General features: G+C 38.6%; 1 protein-coding gene across 2 annotated transcripts in view; it reads left to right on the plus strand.

Annotated features, from left to right (window-relative positions):
• The window catches only part of SEL1L3 (SEL1L family member 3), a 36855-nt gene that overhangs the window by 2031 nt on the left and 20644 nt on the right, over positions 1-14180 (plus strand). The window contains exons 1-8 of one of the 2 annotated variants that reach the window (XM_065633412.1): positions 1362-1544; positions 2192-2759; positions 4373-4499; positions 7354-7475; positions 8815-8930; positions 11657-11712; positions 12699-12831; positions 13427-13559. In XM_065633412.1, the coding sequence (XP_065489484.1) occupies positions 2261-2759; positions 4373-4499; positions 7354-7475; positions 8815-8930; positions 11657-11712; positions 12699-12831; positions 13427-13559 (1186 nt within the window). In that variant the 5' untranslated portion in view covers positions 1362-1544; positions 2192-2260. Of the gene's footprint in view, positions 1-1361; positions 1545-2191; positions 2760-4372; positions 4500-7353; positions 7476-8814; positions 8931-11656; positions 11713-12698; positions 12832-13426; positions 13560-14180 lie in introns of those variants that run through there. The other variant, XM_065633411.1, reaches the window with a different exon arrangement.

Below are 14180 nucleotides of genomic sequence, written 5' to 3' on the forward strand. Positions count from 1 at the left end.
GTGGGATCTATTTAGCAGAACAGGGACTAAGGGAAGGGCAGTAAGACCTTATTTGACAGTAGCAATACTGCATGCTGAAGTGCTCTAGGAACATCGTGGAGTTTGTTCTACAAGGAACTGGCTTTGGTTTGCAGAGGTTACTACCTTGAGATCTCCACCACAAAAAGCAGCAGAATTTCTGCCATTTACTGAAAGTCAGATGGCCACATTCAGAAATTAGTATTAAAATTAAGGTTCTTGCGTCAACTTTGATATCAGTATTTGTGCTTGTGTGTTATTGCGTGATGTGGTGGTAACTTTTCCAGTGGACACCAGCCTCCTATTGCTATTCCTCTTTTAGCACCTTTACTACACATCATTTGTACAATATCCATTTTATAGAATGGGAAATGAGGCAGAGAGGAAGGCTGTTACTCTGAAGAAGCCACCTATTGTAGAAAGCCTAGGTACCAACATTGTGGAGTGTTTTGCATTTTTATAGCATTTTATTTGTTCAAAGTAAGTATTTTGGTGCTTACACACACATTTATGAGTGCTCAGCGTCACCACATGTCTGGCTTCCTTTGTATTGTCAGACACAAGAAGATAAAGAGTACTCAGTTGTTCTTGTGGAAAGTGGTTTAAGTGACAAGTTCAGAAACACCTAGCAACACTAAATAAATCTAATTATCTAGAGTTACCAAGCTGCTAAGCAAAGATATCCAGCTTTTTAATCTAGAGTTCCTTCATCCACTTGTGTTTTCCAGCTTCTAGTTTAAATAAAGTGAAGATCTTGGGGTAAATAGTCTCCTCTATGCACAGCTGTCTTCCACTTGCAACCCTGGAGCTCCTTTGTGCCTTTAAGGAGGCAGGGATCTGGGGTAGAAACAGCATTTGGTCACATAGTTAAATCCAAAATCTTTATCTATAGAAACAAGGAAGTAGGATAAGTAAACTTAGTTCTGACTTTTCCTAATGCTTACACCTTCGCAGGTTTTGCTGGCTCGTTTTTTTTGGTGTAGCTCTCAAGGAGTGTCAACATCTTCTTAAGAAATAAAAGGCAAATTAGTTCACCATTAGGAACTTTCACTGATCCCTGTATTGGACCAAGGGCAAGGTCTTGTCTTCCAGGTACACAGCACATAATTCTGATAACTCAAAATGTACTAAAGACTTGGCCGAAGCTTTTAAATATTTTGAGAATCACTGTGAAAAAGCCATCAATCCAAGATAAATTTCAGTTTTATTTGTTTAAGCTTAGCAAAGTTAAAAGTCACCCAAGACAGATCTTCTCATTTTAAGCAGTTTTAACGACCAGCTTCCCTGGTAATTCTGTGTGACAATTCTGAATATTTTAGATGGATCCAGGGACTTGGCAGAAGTGCCGTGCTGCTGGCTGCCCTCTGGACTGAGTAATCCTCAGTATCCTTGGCAGCGCATCAACCTGGACACTGACTGCAGAGCAGAAAGAAAAGAAGCTGTTTGAAGTCTTAGGGACAAGAACTTCAGCACGGAGAATAATCCTGGTGTGCGTCTAAGCACTCACTCCCTAAGTATATTATAAGGTATGTAGCTATAGAGAGCAAAAACTAAGCAAATACTGTCTGCTGGTCTTTCTGCTCAGATTTGTAAGTCTGCCTTCAGGACAGGAACATTTCTGGAATAAGCTCCTAAACTTTTTATGAACTTGAATTAATTCTCAGGAAACTGTTGTGAGCTGACTTAGTTGTTATTCTGCTCTACAGGTACCTGCATGAGACATAACAAAATTAGCTAACCTTTTTAAAAGGTATAGAAACAGGCTGTGGCAGCACAAGTGAACGATACGATGACTAAATGCCAGTACATTTTAGTAGATACTCTTTAGGCCTGATCCTAGGAGCGTCTGTTAACAGCGTGACGTGTAAGTCACTATCTTAGACAGGATTCCACTTGCGAAAGGGCTGAAGGATACACCCTGCGAATATGATTTGTTTGTAGAAGCATGTGTAACTTTGAGAACTTGATGTAGGGGAGTTGTTACCATTAAAACCTCAATCAAGCTCTCCAGTAATCCACTTGTACTTGCTGTGTGAAAGAATCCCAGTATTTTTGAGTTTGAGTATGGTGTATAAACCTTCTGCTTTTGCAGTGTTCTGTTATTGCTGTGAGTATATTACTAATCACATAAACTTAGACTCTCTGGTTAACACGTTTTGTGGTTTTTTTCCAGAATTTTCTGCCATCCTCTGGAAAGGAAACATTACGGACGACGCCAGTTACTGCACAGTTTGAAAAAAACATGAATTATGTGGACTTTATTCATTTAAACATTTTAGAAAAGAAAGTTCTTAACAATTCTGAGGTTTCAGTTCAGTATTTATGTTCTAAACCTTGTATCGTCAATTTGGAAGCAGTAGCTTCCTCTGAGTTCAGGACTGGTGTACCAGTGTACAGAAGGAGGTGGAAGGATGAGAACAACCTTTATATTAGCAGAACTCGACAAGTACATTTGAAATTTCCAAGCATCATGGTTTACAGAGATGATTATATCATCAGAAACTCAATAATCGTGCACAGTGTGATATTATATGCATGGATTAGTCACAAATCAGTTAGCAGCTATGATGTTGAGCAGAATGAAGACTACCAGGATGCAGTTGCCAAGAATTACACTGTTTTAGAAGCAGTTCCACCATTTGAACGCCCATATAAGGACCACAAAGTTTGTCTTCAGTGGGGTGTTGACTATTTGTGGATGCTCCAGGCAAACAAGATACCTCAGTGTCCTCATGAAAGCGGTAGGTGTAATGTCACTTTTTTCCCCAAGGAAACTAGTGGGACCCAAATAACATCTTTGGTAAGCTGTTAGAAAGTGCATAACTGTAGTAAATAGTAAAGGTTATGTAGAATTTTTTACTTGGCCAACATTGTTGAATATGTAAGCTTCATAACTGTAGGGCTGGAGTTGCAAGTGACTGAAGTCATCATGTCCTTCAGAGCTGGTTTGTTTTATCCCAGCCAGCCTAGAGATTTGTAGCAGCATGGCCGTCTATTTTCTAAGTGTATTCAAACAGCTTTATTTAAAACCCACTGATGTCAGTGGACATGATTCCTGTGTCTTCAGAGAGAGTTGTTTAGTTCTTTATTGCATTATTTCAGGGTCAGTCCTGCAGTTCTTACATATGTAATTCTCACACGGGTAGTCTGCTTGATGGCCGTACACTCAGAAACATGTTAAGTCTTCATAGTGCAAAAAATTTTATAGTACTTTTCTTTTTTTCTCCCAAAGCTATTACGGACAAGCACTTTTGCTTTAAAAATTAGTAGTTTTAAATTTTAAAAATTGTCTTGCCCAACTTTATAAATTACCGAAACCCACAACTGCTTTCTAGATTTTCTCAGAGTTCTTCTGATTCTTTTTGTTTCTGCCTATCGCTAGCTTTATGTCTGCTGACAATTCTTTTTGTCCTCAATATGTATTCAAAGCAGAACCTAAAAGCAAGAAGGTTATTTTCTTCTAAAGGTTCTCTTCTAGAAAATCCCATAATGGTATTTGTGTCATTTATTTTCACTACATTGGCATGTAAATGCACTGAAGCTGAACAGGAAAGCACTTGTGTTGCTGCCTTCAGGGGCTTTCTAAAATACTTGTTGGAGAGCATGTGATCTCTGACAGCAGTGTGAAACATCTTATGCGTTATCTAATTGTATTATAGATGAAATAGGAGGAAGTAACATTCAGATTAATTTTTAAAAATAAGCTTGTAACAAATTGCTTGGGGTTTTTGGGGTGTGGGGTTGGGATTTCTTTTGGGTTTGTGTGGTTTCTTTTTTGGTTGGTTTTGGTTTGTTTTTCTGTTTGGTTTTGTTTGTTTGTTTTTCTGGGAAACTTGATGATATGTAATGGCCTTGAAGATCTTTTTCCTGTTTCTTAGCAGAGGCAGCATTATCAGGTTTGTTACAGGATTATGCATATCAGTTAAGAACAGAATTTATATCTATCCATACATATACTGTAAGCTGGAGAGCTAAAAATGGAGAGCAAGTCCAAGAGTTGTGGAGTAACGTCACGTAGGCATAACCAAAGATAGGATGAGATTTTAAACAAATAACATAAATGAAGGTGTCTTCCTTACTAACTGCCCCTTTAAGTATCTTAGATTTAAATGAGTCCGTTCTTTCCTTGCTTCTAGTACCAGCTGGAAATGGAATTAATTTCACTCTTCGTGGGTTATTCAGTCCAAGACTGTAATGTATTTAATAACAGTGAGTGATCTTGTGTTTAAGGGTTTATTGATGATTTGTCTTAATTTTTAATCTGTTATGATTCAAATGTTTGAACAAGTGTGAGCTAATTAATTAGTTATCAATGCTTGTTTTCTGGCAGATTAAGAAAGATTGTGTTTTGCAGATGGTGTCCAGATTCTCAACTTCATATACGCTTCCAGTGGGGAGAAAACAGGAATCGTGAAGAAATTTGAGCAATTTGAAAACAGAGAACTTGAGACAGTCAGACAACATCAGATTGATTATCCCATGTAAGTGTAGGTAAATAATTGAAGCAGGTTATAATTGATTATTGAAGGCTATAGAATGTACTTAAACTCTTAGGCTACACCACACATTAAAGAAACACTGCCTACTAGTTTGAGAAGCAGCTTAAAAGGAAACTAGTTAGCTATTCCTTCTGTTTTCTCATTTCAGTTTTGGAGGGGATTAAGCTGAACTTCAGAAAGATGCTTATGGTATGTGTCAGTGCAGTGCTTTGTAAGGGGTACCAGTAGTAGATGTAACTGAGCTGGTTAGGCACGGGTAGGAGGGTAAGTTAGCTGATACGTGCTGTCATGATCAGACTGGTGTCTCATGACTAGCTGCCTTAAAAACAGATCACATTTTAGCATTTGCAGACCAAGTGCAGAGTAGGGTTACTTGCAAGGGCAAGTAGTGTGGAGCAGCTTTTTCCCTATAAATTCACACTCTAGTTTATTTTGCAGCTGACAAGCCCTTAGTGATAGTCCCCTGCCTTGATAAATCTTCCAGCTTGAGCTTATACTATTTTCTTCCACCATCCCTGTGTAAACTCTCCTAGTTGGAGAGGTGTAAAACCCCTTAGCCCCCGCTTGCCATTCAGTTACAGAGGAATCACTCTGGGAAGATCATCTTTCTCTACTCTTCTCCCCATTCTCAAAACTGTCACAACTCTTCAGTCATATTTTGCAACTTTAGGGGGAAAAGGATATATAGAGATATATAAATATATCTCCCTTCCAGCAGATGCTGTTACCCCAGCAACATTATTAGAGAAATAGGAAATGATCGCAGGAACTGGAACTTGCCAGCTGGTTTGTGTTTGGCCTGGGACCACAAGAAGAGTGCCAAAGACAACTTGCCAGATAGTGCAGGTTGCATACAGACTACTGGCCCTCAAACTGTAGCTCTGAAGTCATAAGTACTGAGCAATTTTTGGTTCCTGGCTGCTTCAGGCTGGGTGACAGCCTGGTTTGTACAGCCTGCTTCCCTTTGCTGACCAGCATGGTCGCATTCTGCTTCTGGCACTGAGGCACTGGAGCTCTGGTCGAGAATACATCACATGAATTTATGCAGCTCCTTACTTGCTCCACACAGTTCCACCCTCTCCTGCCCTTGGGTGGTGCCTCCAGTGTTAATATAAAGCATTGCCTGTGTCTTGCGGTTGTGTGACGGCCTGGGGTAGCTCTGTTAAGAAGAGGAAAAGAGTTTTCCTTCAGCTCTCTGTATGTGATGGTGTTTCCCCACTGCACCAAGAGGCCAACAGAAACAGATGGATCTACCTGAAGTTACTCATTTGACTGCAGTTGGGGATTTGTAAAAAAGAGGACTGGGGGTGGATGACAGTGATATGAGGTAGTTACCAGTGGACAGCCTGCAGCAAGGACAGGCTGGGACTGTAAGAGACTGCTCATGCTGTAGAGCATTCTGCAGCAATAGGGAATGTGAAATGAGTCAGCATTGTCCCAAACTGTCCCAAGAAATTTGTCCAGAACAGTTATGTGCTCAAACTGGTGATCAAGAATTAAATGGAGACTGCAGCATTTAAGTTTGATATATTGCCAGAGATGAAAGATGAAAAGAGCGATACATAAACACAGGCAGTATTTCTGGAAGCGCAGTGTTTGCCTGTAGGTCTTAACAATCAATATACAAGTGACTGTGATTTACAAACCGTTCTATCTCACCCATGTACCATCTCTGGAGGATATGGTGTTATTAGCTATTTAAAGTGTAGACTCCATTGGGGAAAACTTCACTAGCCTTGCATCTTTTTTTAAGCAGGAGGGCAGGTGTCAGGCTTCCAGACCTATATTGGTTTAGTTTAGGAAAAGATACAAGATACTCTATGTTCAGTGCTGCCTTGAGACAGAAGTAAGGCAAGCTGACCCAATTCTAAAGTATTAAATATTGACATTTTTTCCTTAATTATGGAAATACAAGACCCAAATAATATGTCCTTCTAAAAGTCACTAAGAAAAGATAACTTCTTTATCAGAGATTATAGTAATTGTAATGCATTGCTGGGTTGTACATTAGAGGTATGGTTTTCAAAAGCATTCAGCGTTGGCCTAATGGCTGTGGAAACATTATGGAAATAAGTGCTCAAGTTTCTGTTAAGAGCACTGAAGTAGATTTAGTCTGGCACAGAGGAACTCCTTAGAATTAGATACTGTGGTATAAATTCTGCTTTTAGTGCATCAGCCAGCTTTGCGCAGAAATTTCTGAGTAGATAGCGTTGTCAGGTCTTCGTTTCATGTTTTGCTTTGGTTTTTTATTATTATTATTTTCAACCACTCCATAGTTTGCACAGGCTCCACCTTTATTTATCCTGTGATAGCTCTGTGACAGCTGTTCAGACCTATCTGTAATACCTAGAGGCTGGATTAATTTTTAATTGTTTCTCCCAAGCACATTTTCACAGTTGGCATTTGGTACAGAAGAGACAGCTTAGTTTTTACTGGCTTCCACAATCAAAATTACAAGACCGTGCATTTGGAGGTTTTGTACTGCAGCCTGCATGCAGGAGGTTGGCTCCAAGTTGTCTCGGTCTTGTTTTCAGTTCCCTATTGATGTGGGATCTGGCAGTCGCTCTGACCCACCATTCTGGAATTGATTCAGATAACGCTCCCTTAGTCTCCTCTCATGTCGTTACCACAAAAGTGCACAGTTAAAAGGAGATCACAGATCCAAGAGTCTTAAGTGCTGTTGCTCTGAAGGTTTGCGCTGCAGAGGATGTGTTCTGTTCTGAAGATTACATGTGTGAAACATGTTTGCTAAATAAAAGTGAAATGCATGCTTTTCAAATTATTTAGGGAGATTTCTCATCAGGACTGGATTTTTTGTTTATCTTTGCTTATGCAGGTTCACCGTTTCAATCTGGCTGTACTTACTCCAATACTGTGAAAAGGATCTGTGTGGAATACTCTATTTTATTGATCCGAAAGAAATGTATAGTACTCCTGCTGTATTTCTAAATGAGGAAGGTAAGGGATATTATCAACTCCCCTTCAGAAGGGGTCTGTTATAGTCTTTATAGATCTGTGCCTGCTAATAACATTTATATTATCAGACCTATTTTGTGAAACTGATCCCTTGCAAAATGCTGCTTTTTTACTATACTGTCTCGATAGGAAAGTAGCTACTAAATTAGTAGCGTAAAACTGAGAAATAGTTGCGTACCATCTAGTCTTGGGTGACCTCAGAAAATGTCTTTGTCAGGAGAATACACTGAATCTTACAGATCAGGAACGTATGCTGGGACTAAACAGTCTTATCTCAAGGAACAACCTTTGTTGTTATTATTTAAGTATTATTTTAATTTTTTTTCTCAATTCTTTTATGCACACTACGTGAAAATGTTTGTAAATTTGAAATAGCCTCAGAAAAAGGCCAAACAATTCAAGGTCTTGCCTGTATTGCAGTGTTCAAGAAGCGTTGTCTATTTCCCTGATCTAAAAAAAAGTTAAGAGGTAGCACTTAGTCTGGCAACACTTGCAGTGGAGGAACATTCCTGCCAGAAGACAGCCCTTCAGCCTCAGATAGAGAATGAAATTCAGCAGCTGGAGGCTGGCTGGCAGGCTCACAGAGGAAATAAGTGTGGACCTGGCTTTCTCACAAGACATGACGTCTTTTCCCCTTCTTTGCGAGTTTCACAACTAAGCTTTTCCTCTCTGTTATTTTTACTATTTCTGTTTTCTCTATCTTGTAACCAATCTAAGATAATTAATCTGCCCATTATGAACTGGGTGCTTTTCTTTGAAGAACAAACAAAATTGGCAGCTCAACTGGAAGTTATTGGCTTGATTGAGAGTTGCTTGGAGAGGTTTTACGGCCGGTTCTCAGTGTTAGACTAGATTCTCAGAATAGTCTCTTCAGGTCTTAAGAGCTCAGGCTGTTGAGTCTAGTTTGTGCAGGTCCAAGTAGTGGAGGGCAGAGTCATCTTATACTTGATCAGTGCAGTCTCATGTGTTGAGTAGATACTGTTCTCTGCTGTTTGCTGCAAGTCCTGTCTGCTTTCTGGTGTTTGAGATCAGCTGTGGCACCCTCCCTGTTTGCCTTATGTTTAGTGTGTTTATCCCTCAGACAGCTGGTTTTGAGTCTGTGGTTTCATGTTGGAGCCTGGGCATTCACATCCAAGATGTGTAACTGAAATGTGGAGTATGTTTCCCTGGGATCCTGTGAGAACTGATGTATGGCTTGGCAGGTGCCCAGGTCTCTGTTGGTGATGAAGACATCAGAATCACTGTGAATAATAAAGCCCATTCTTGATGTTGATATTTCTGTGGTGCTTATTTCCTTTTTCTTCCTTCGTTGCTCTGTCAGGTTATGTGCATATTCAGATGCACCTCATGAGAGGAGATGACCTTGCTGTGAAAACTAGCTTCAGCCTTCCTCTGAAGCAGTGGTTTCGACTGGATCTCTCTTTTAAGGGCGGACAGGTATGCATGCTACTGAATTACAGGATCAAGGCTGAGGTTTGTCTGCTTTGATTATGCCTCTGACAACCCCCTTAACAGCTGAGTCTGAAAGACTGTGATTTGTACATACATAGCAAAAGAATGAAAAATTTAACACTAGAAATTGTCTGGGGATGTTCAGACCATCTGACTTTGGGAAATCAACTTAGATGCTCAAGATAAGAGCCAAGAATGACTATGCATTCAGTTGCTATCTTGGCAAACAGTTGTTCTCCAGAGACTTTATTGACTGTACAGGAAACCAGGACTCCTGGTTTAGATACCTTATCTAGATATTCTAAGTTATTAGACATGGTGTGGATAGCTCTGAGGGACTTTGAACTTGGAGGCTTAGACATTTTCACCGTTCTGATATGAAAATTTAAGTGTCTGGGCTTCTGTGCAGTAGCATATCTCTTGCCTAGATGTGTTAGCTAACAAGAGGCACGTGCAGTTTCCATGTTTTGCATATTTGACAAAGTGGCCTAGGATTGACTAATTAAAAGAGAAAAAATATTGTAGTATGCCTCTATAGTAGATAAAATACATCATTTTCATTTTAACAAATCACAGTTGTTTTCTTCACAAAACCTCCCAAAAGCAGCTCTGAAAACGCAGGCTCCCTGCCCAAGTTCTTGTCTGAACCTCCAGCTATTAAGATATTAGGGTGTGAAAATAATAAAAAACCTTAGTCTTCTGTTTTCTAAGCTGCTTTCTCTTTCACAGTGTTTGAATAGATTGCATTCTGAGTTGTAAAAATAATTGCTAATTACTGACAAGAACAACTAAGAAAATTTAAAGTATGAGGTAAATGACCGATAAAGCTGAAACAATGCCGTATTGAGCAATGAACAGGCTAAACTGGTGCTGTTCCTTTTGCACCCCATGTATTTTCTTTTTTAAGTATGTAAGTGGTGAGCAGATTGGTTGTCTTGCAAGAAAATCAGGTAGAAACATGTATTTACTTTTAATATAATATGTTTTTAAATATGTTGTTTATAAAAATTTTTAAAATGTTTTATAGAATCAGAACTGTCTTTTTCTGCTTGTTTAAATTGTAGTTATAGTTTAAGTTCATGGGAAAGGGAAGAGCCTATGGATTTTGAAGCTCAGCTTCAGGTGCAAATGTGAAAGTTACTGGCAATATTGATACAGGAATTAGTCTTGACTTGTTGGAAATTTGAGGTTTGCTTGTACGATTGGATTAAGAAAACATATTCTTCCATCAGAGAGCAGAGGACATTTATTCAGGTGTGAGATAAAACCTGTGGTCAATAAATTTCCCCTTCTAGACAAAATAAGAGAGCCATGAAGAGTGTGAACACTCTTGTGGAAAAAAGAGAAAGTAGGACCAAACTTAAAAACATTTCACTACTTAGAACCATTCTCTAGGACAGATAAAGCTGTGGTTCAGTTCCATCTGATTGATGTGTCTTCCTGTAGTAAGTTTTCAAATGCTACGATCCTCAAAAGGTACAGAAGAATCTCTGTATTTAGGCACTTCGTGTCCAAAGAAGAGCAATGAAGCAGGTGAGGGATCTGGAGCACAAGTCTTATGAGGAGCAGCTGAGGGAACTGGGGCAGTTTAGCCTGGAGAAAAGGAGGCTGAGGGGAGACCTTATCACTCTCCACAACTACCTGAAAGGAGGTTGTAGCATGGAGGGTGTTGGTCTCTTCTCCCAAGCAGCAAGTGATAGGACGAGAGGAAATGTCCTCAAGTTGCGCCAGAGGAGGTTTAGATTGGATATTAGGAAAAACTTCTTCACAGAAAGGGTTGTGAAGCACTGGAACAGACTGCCCAGGGAAGTGGTGGAGACACCATCCCTGGAAGTGTTTAAAAGTCCTGTAGATGTGGTGCCTGGGGACATGATTTAGTGGTTGACTTGGTAGAGTTAATAGTTGAACTTTGTGATCTTAAAGGACTTTTCTAACCAAAATGATTCTATGACTATTTCACTTCCGTTGATTTAGATACATTTAGTCCAGCACGATCCGAGACAATTAGGTACGGTTGGGAATTGAGGCATCAAGAAATTAAGAGCCAGATTTTAAGAGCATTTAAAGATGCAGCCGAATCCCTAAAAAACACTTGAGAAAATTTTGCAGAGTTTTTTCATGAGTCCTTAGACAACTATTTGCAATACCAACATGTATGAAAATCTTATCTTGTCTTCCTTCCTAGGCATGTGAACCCCTTTAACCATTCAGGCACTGAAAGCGTACTGAAAGAACATCTCCTGTAGAAGCAGGAGTTGAACCCAGATTTTTTTTAAAGTCATGGCCTGTTACATTGGCTTTATGGCCATTCTTCACCCATAAGCTACAATTTCTTGAGGAGATTAATATTCTCTTCATTTAGCATCTTTGCTATATATAAGCAAAACAGCCTTTCACACTTGGGAAGAATAAAAGCTTCAGCAAAGTACAGATATCTTGTAACTGAACACAGGAATGAAATAGCTGAAGTAGGCAACATGTGTGCTATTTTTGCTACTTTTCATCGCTTATGGGTTGGCCAGGACAGACCAGTGCCAGTGCTTTCCATGACACTCTTCTGACATATATCAGATATGTTACACCATCCTCTTTAGGGCAGAGGCGATACAACAAGCTGCAGCTATAATCTTCTGAACTATCAGTTCAAATGGCTTAATAAATGTACCTTGTAAAATTTCTTTACTTATAATTAATATTTTGTGTTCTTTTAGATAGAAGTGAGCAGCATTGGGAAGAATTTGAAAATACATCATCATCAGTCTTTTAAGTAAGCAGCATTTTCCCTTTTGTTGAGTAATATGTGTCTATGTGTTCAGATATGAAAAATGGGAGGAGAGCACAAGTTTGTAACTGAGATTCCAAATGATTTTCAAAATGTCAGTGGTCTTTTTCCACTCTATGCTTTCAAAACCAGTTTACATTACTATGCTTGCAATGAGCATGAGCTGAATAATTTTTTAATTGCCATGAGCTAGTTGATTTAACATGCTGCCTGATCTAGTACTAGGGTCTGATAACCCTCACTAAAAACTGATTGGAAGATCAGTGGCATTAGGATCAGTCTTCAAATTAAGTCTTGGCCTTACTGAAGTCAAGGGAAGTTTTGCTGTAAGAAAGTTAGGATGCCACCGCTGAAATTGTTATCTGCTTTGCTTAGGTAGAGGATATAATTTCTACCAAGAATGTTCTTGCTCTATCATTTATTTTAAGTAACGGAATTTTTTTTTTAAATGGATCTTTAATTGTTCTATTTCACTATAATTTAAGATTTTAATACGGAATACTTTAATACTTTTAATACGGAAACTATGCAACAGTAAATTGCATGGCAGACTTCAGTGTTGTTCCTTCTCTGCTATGGTTTACAAGCCAGAAATTGTAAATTTGTAGGTAGTAACTCTAGGATACAGATAACTTAAATTTTCATATGCAAATTTTAGAAAAGAGCAAGGGATAGGTGGAACTTGAAATCTTTAACGTTGTATAATGATCTATAAAGCACCAGAATATACTTACAGGTTAGAAAAATAAAACACCCTGCTGGTTTAATAGGTTTGTAGTCAAGGGAGTTGTTAAATTTACTCCAGAATTTATCACACTAAATTGCAGAGTAGATATTGAGAGGTGAGAAAAGAAAAATATGTTGGCAATGAGTTTGAGGCCGTCAGTTACAGAAATTCTGAGATACAAATTTATTTTTTTCTTTCATAGTAGCTCTTGATATCCAGCTTACTTCTCTTTCATGTTCTCAAGTTTTAGGGAAGATTTATATTATGATGACACTGCGGGATACTTTGTTCTTGGAGGCAGTGGATATGTGAAAGGAATTGAAGCATTCTTTGGACCTGTGAAATACTACCGTCTCAATGTGTTGGAAACAGAACAGGTAAACAAAGGAAGTATTTGGTAATATTTAAATATTAGCAGCCAGCTATGGCTATATTTTATTTTTTTTAAACTGAAACTCTTACCGAGTGATAAACTTGCTGTGAAGCATACTACTACTTGGGAATATGTAAACAAAATACGATAATTTTCTGTTGAAATCTAGCAATGTTAGTTACCACTTAAAATGCTAAAAGATAAGACTTTTAGAAGCGAGTATGTAAAGCAATGTTCCTGAATCTGTATTTAAGTAAGAACTTATTTTCAGAATTGCTTTGTTTCCCAAAGGTTTTGATGATACAGCATTGACCACATTTGATTGGTTTATGGTTTTGTTGAAATTGGTGGTAAAAGTCACACAGACTTGGTCAATTTTGGAAGCTCACGCATGATTTCTTGGATTATGCTGTTTAAAGTCATGGTCTATCGTGGCCAGTATCAGGTTGCCTGGCACGTTGACATGATGTGCCAGAGAAGCTGATTGTCATAAACAGTCTGTTTCCTTTTGTTATTTGCCTACAACACTTCTATCTAGCCAAACATAGACAAAACCAGACACTGTAGATGCCATTTATCCATCATTTGCCTTTTTATAGATTTCTAACCCTCTTCATGACAAAGAAACAGTGGAACAAATTGAACTCTACTATGAGAGATGTATGGACATTCAAGAAATAGTTTCTGAGTACAGATACCTTGTAAGGCAAGGCGAAAAAGCACCAAGAAATTGTAAGTGTTGACCTATGAGAGATGAATTTTAAACTGTCATCTTTGGAGACTTTTTTTCTCTCCTTTTACCAGGATTTGGATAATGATCATGAAAAGTAAACTTTAATTCAGTGATAACAAGAAAAACAGTAATTTGAGGAGTTTAGCCTTGTTACAGGTAGCTAAAACTGTGGTTTTGTCCCAGCAAAGACTTTTGTGCTACGGAATACAAACTTAAATCATGTTCTTGATATTTCTTCTCTAATCAGACAGGTGCATAAAGGGACAAAGAAACACCTTCAAGTTTACGTGTAAGCTGTTCAGTTGCCTTTCTTCCATTTCGTTCTCAAATGACCCTAAAGGCATATGTATTTTAAGCCCTTTCCCAAAAATGGGTGGCTTTTACTAGAATGTCTCTGCCACAGTTGCCTAATGTGCAGTAATTGACAAGTTTATACCAAAGCAACCATTTTAACGAAAGAAGAATAACATAGCTTAAATGTGTGCTGAAAATGAGCTTATCTTTCCAACTGGAATTCGATCACATGCATTGTGACCAGAATTTGGATGAGAGTGGAAGGAATATTAGGTATTTATAAGTGGCCCATGCTATCTGTATGAGTTTTTAGCACTACTTTGTGT

Source organism: Caloenas nicobarica, chromosome 4 (genome assembly GCF_036013445.1).
Source record: "Caloenas nicobarica isolate bCalNic1 chromosome 4, bCalNic1.hap1, whole genome shotgun sequence".
NCBI lineage: Eukaryota > Metazoa > Chordata > Aves > Columbiformes > Columbidae > Caloenas > Caloenas nicobarica.